Consider the following 2,431-nt stretch of genomic DNA (forward strand, 5'->3'; position numbering starts at 1 on the left):
CAACCATTGGTCTAGCAGAGGTGTAGCATCAGGAGAGCAGTGCAATGGTGCTTTCTTCCCAGGGTGTTGTGAGGGTCTCCTCGCACCCAAAGAGGATAGGGGTGGCCCTAGGGAGCAACTGTGGAGGTTTGGTATGTGGGGGTGGTACTTCTTGTAGCACATTACCTCATCACTTGCTCCTTTAAGCAGAAAGGAGGTCGCTCGGATGGGGGTTAACGCTTTGGACAAAGCTGCTGCGATTGCTGAGAAAGGGAATGAAGTGGGGGAGAAAAGGGGAAGAAAGAAGAAAGGTGGTGGTCAGGCCTCCAAGTTTGACAAGTTTGACGGGAAGAATTAATTAATTATATGGATATTTTTTTGGAATATCTAGGGTGTAAGGAAGGCAGCGGCCTCTAGAGCGTTGCAATTATTTTTGTGTGATTATTCTTCTAATGTGGTTTGCATTGTAGAACCCATGGTGGATTCTGTGTCTTTTCCTTCTATTTTTTTTAATCGGCTAGGTAACATGGCAGAGCTGATTCATAATTCTTGTCATGATAAAGTGCCAAACCTTTGGTTTGTTTGGAAAAATTCTCTAGTGAGGCCAGTGGTCGTGCAATCCTCTGAGCAACTGATCTCTGTATCTTTGGAGTGGAATGGGCAGAAGGTGGTTCTTTCTATGACCCATGCATCTTATCTTAGGCTTGATTGTAGGAATTTATGGGTGGACTTGGGGATTGTGGCTTCTTTGTCCCTTCTATGGGCAGTTATAGGCGATTTCAATGCCACTTTGTATTCCCATGAGAAGAGGGGTCCAAGTAGATTTAATGTGGGTACTGCGGTGGAGTTTCAGGCTATGGTGGATGCATGTGAGTTGATCTGCTTCCCTTCTCAAAGGTCAAAATTTACCTGGACTAATAATAAATATAGGGGTCATGTGGAGGCTGTGCTTGATAGGAGTTTTTTCAATGCTTGTTGGTTGGACGTCTTTGGTGATCGTGGTCAGCAGGTTCTCCATCGATCAGTGTCGGACCATGCTCCTATTTTATTCGCTTTGGCGACAACCCCAAAGCCTAAGAACGCCCCTTTTCATTTCCATCATTTTTGGATGGAAGAGGGGTCTTTTGAGGGCCTTGTGAGGGAGGTGTGGATTAGGGAGGTCAGGGGTAGTCCCATTGGTAGGCTAGTCCAGAAGTTAAAAGCAATGAAGGGTGCTCTCAAGGGGTGGGCGAGGTAGGTGTTTCCTAAAGTCAATATGGCTCTTAAGGAAGCTACCAAAGGAGTGGAGGATGTTCAGAGGACTACTGATCGGGTTGGGATGTCGGATGAGTTATATTCTAGGGAAGCATAGGCAAAGACGAGGCTATTGAAAGCTATGGAGTTGCATGAGAAACAATGGGTTAAGAAAGCTTGGAGTAAGTGGCAAAATTAGGAGATCGAAATTCAAAGTTCTTCCATTTATCGGTGAGGTGCGGCATGCCAAAAATTGTATTTGTTCATTGAAGAAACAGGATGGATCGGTGGTCTCTAAGCTGATACAGGTGGCTGATTATATGTCTAGTTATTTTGAAGGCTTCCATAAGGCCGATCAATGTGTAGCTCATATGGAGCTACTACAAGTAATCCGGAAGGAGGTTAATAGGGAGGATTCCTTGGCGTTAGAAGCGATTCCTGAGATGGAAGAAATTAAGAGGGTGGTTTGGGGTCTGGACTCAGAGAGTTCTCCTGGCCCTGACGGGTTTCTTGGTGCCTTCTTTAAGGAGTGTTGGGAGATCGTTGGCGAGGATTTTTGTGATGTTGTGCAAGTTTTTTTCCTAGGTGGTAAGTTTCCTAATTGGGTGAATAATAGTTTTGTGTCTTTAATCCCAAAGGTGGAGGGGGAAACTTCCTTGGATAAGTTTTGTCCCATCTGTATAGCAAACTTTTTCTGTAAGGTCCTGTCAAAGATTATGGCTGAGAGGTTATCTAGTCTTCTCCCTCGCTTGGTGTCAGATGAGCAAGGGGCGTTTCAGAAGGGCAAGATTATTTCATCTAATATTGCCTTGGCTTGGCTTCTGAGCTTACAAATTTGTTACACAAGTCTGTTAGGGACGGTGGAATGGGGATTAAGGTGGATGTGCAGAAAGGCCTATGACACACTGTCATGGGACTTTCTTTTTGTGGTTTTGAAGAGGTTTGGCTTCTCGGATGTGTGGTTGGACTGGCTTCATGAGATTTTGGTTTCTTCTAGAATTTCAGTGTTGTTGAATGGTGGTCCAGTAGGGTTTATTGGTGTGGAGTGGGGTTTGAGGCAAGGGGATTCGATTTCTCCAATGCTCTTCATCCTTGCAGAGGAAGTGTTGTGTAGGGATCTGAATGGTTTATTGAAGGAGGGGAAGATGAAGGCTCTCCCTGGCCCGAGAGGTGCGATTGTTCCTAGTCATCTGCCTTTCGCGGATGACATCTTTATTTT

General features: G+C 45.2%; 1 protein-coding gene across 1 annotated transcript; it reads left to right on the forward strand.

Moving 5' to 3' along the window:
* The first annotated feature begins 505 nt into the window (after window positions 1–505).
* Window positions 506–1,216, forward strand: LOC122073691. Its single transcript, XM_042638318.1, has one exon. It carries the CDS (start codon window positions 506–508, stop codon window positions 1,214–1,216), a length of 711 nt encoding a protein of 236 aa, XP_042494252.1.
* Window positions 1,217–2,431: the final 1,215 nt, after the last annotated feature.

The sequence above is a fragment of the Macadamia integrifolia genome, chromosome 3 (assembly GCF_013358625.1).
Source record: "Macadamia integrifolia cultivar HAES 741 chromosome 3, SCU_Mint_v3, whole genome shotgun sequence".
Lineage (NCBI taxonomy): Eukaryota > Viridiplantae > Streptophyta > Magnoliopsida > Proteales > Proteaceae > Macadamia > Macadamia integrifolia.